Raw genomic sequence first — 807 nt, forward strand, 5'->3', positions numbered from 1 at the left:
TTTATGCTTTGTTTTACTGCTTTTTGTAGATATGATCAAATATAGAAATCCTTCCAGTTTCCCCCCGGGACCCTGGCCTCTACCATTCCTGGGAAATATCTTCACTGAGATAGATTTTAGGAACGTGAATAAGGTAGGAGCAAATTGCATAATTTATTTGCATGCCAATTTATGTTCTTTTTAGACAGATTTTTTGGTGGATGTTATCAAGTTGATATTATATTATATTATATTAACGAATACCTGTTAATATAAATATATTTTTAATTTCAGTTGGCTGAAGTCTACGGGACCATATTCAGCTTAAGATTGGGCAGTGAGAAAATGATAATTGTTTCTGGATATAAATTGGTAAAGGAGGCCCTCATTACTCAGATTGACAGTTTTGTTGACCGTCCAAATGTCCCTCTGTTTCACAAAGTTTTTAAGGGAATTGGTAAGTACACAGACCATAATGACATTTAAGCTTAAAATTAAGGTTCATTATTCGCTCAAATAGTATTGAAATTCTTTCATTCATTTATATTATGAAGGTACGATACTGAGTAATGGATACCTGTGGCGGATGCATAGGAAGTTTGCTGTCTCCCATTTGCGGACCTTTGGAGAGGGGAAGAAAAACCTTGAGCTCAGAATTCAACAAGAATGTGTCCACCTTTGTAATGCTTTTAGGGCAGAAAAGGGTATGGTCTAAATGTCTGGAGAGTTCCATTTTCATGAATTTTATTAATAGAATAAAAAATGATTTGGAGAGAAAAATTAATATACAGTATGTATACATGTTTTTTTTTTCAAACAGGACCTTTT

The 807-nt window shown here is 33.7% G+C and overlaps 1 protein-coding gene across 1 annotated transcript; it reads left to right on the top strand.

Moving 5' to 3' along the window:
* Positions 1-4: 4 nt before the first annotated feature.
* Positions 5-683, top strand: LOC107578595 (cytochrome P450 2J2-like; the record flags this gene model as incomplete). Its single annotated transcript, XM_016264540.1, has 3 exons — positions 5-133; positions 274-436; positions 534-683. Coding segments are annotated over 3 exons (442 nt in total), but the record flags the coding sequence as incomplete, so codon positions are not given.
* Between the last annotated feature and the right edge of the window lie 124 nt (positions 684-807).

The sequence above is a fragment of the Sinocyclocheilus grahami genome, unplaced genomic scaffold (genome assembly GCF_001515645.1).
Source record: "Sinocyclocheilus grahami isolate Dianchi unplaced genomic scaffold, SAMN03320097.WGS_v1.1 scaffold11056.1, whole genome shotgun sequence".
Taxonomy (NCBI): domain Eukaryota; kingdom Metazoa; phylum Chordata; class Actinopteri; order Cypriniformes; family Cyprinidae; genus Sinocyclocheilus; species Sinocyclocheilus grahami.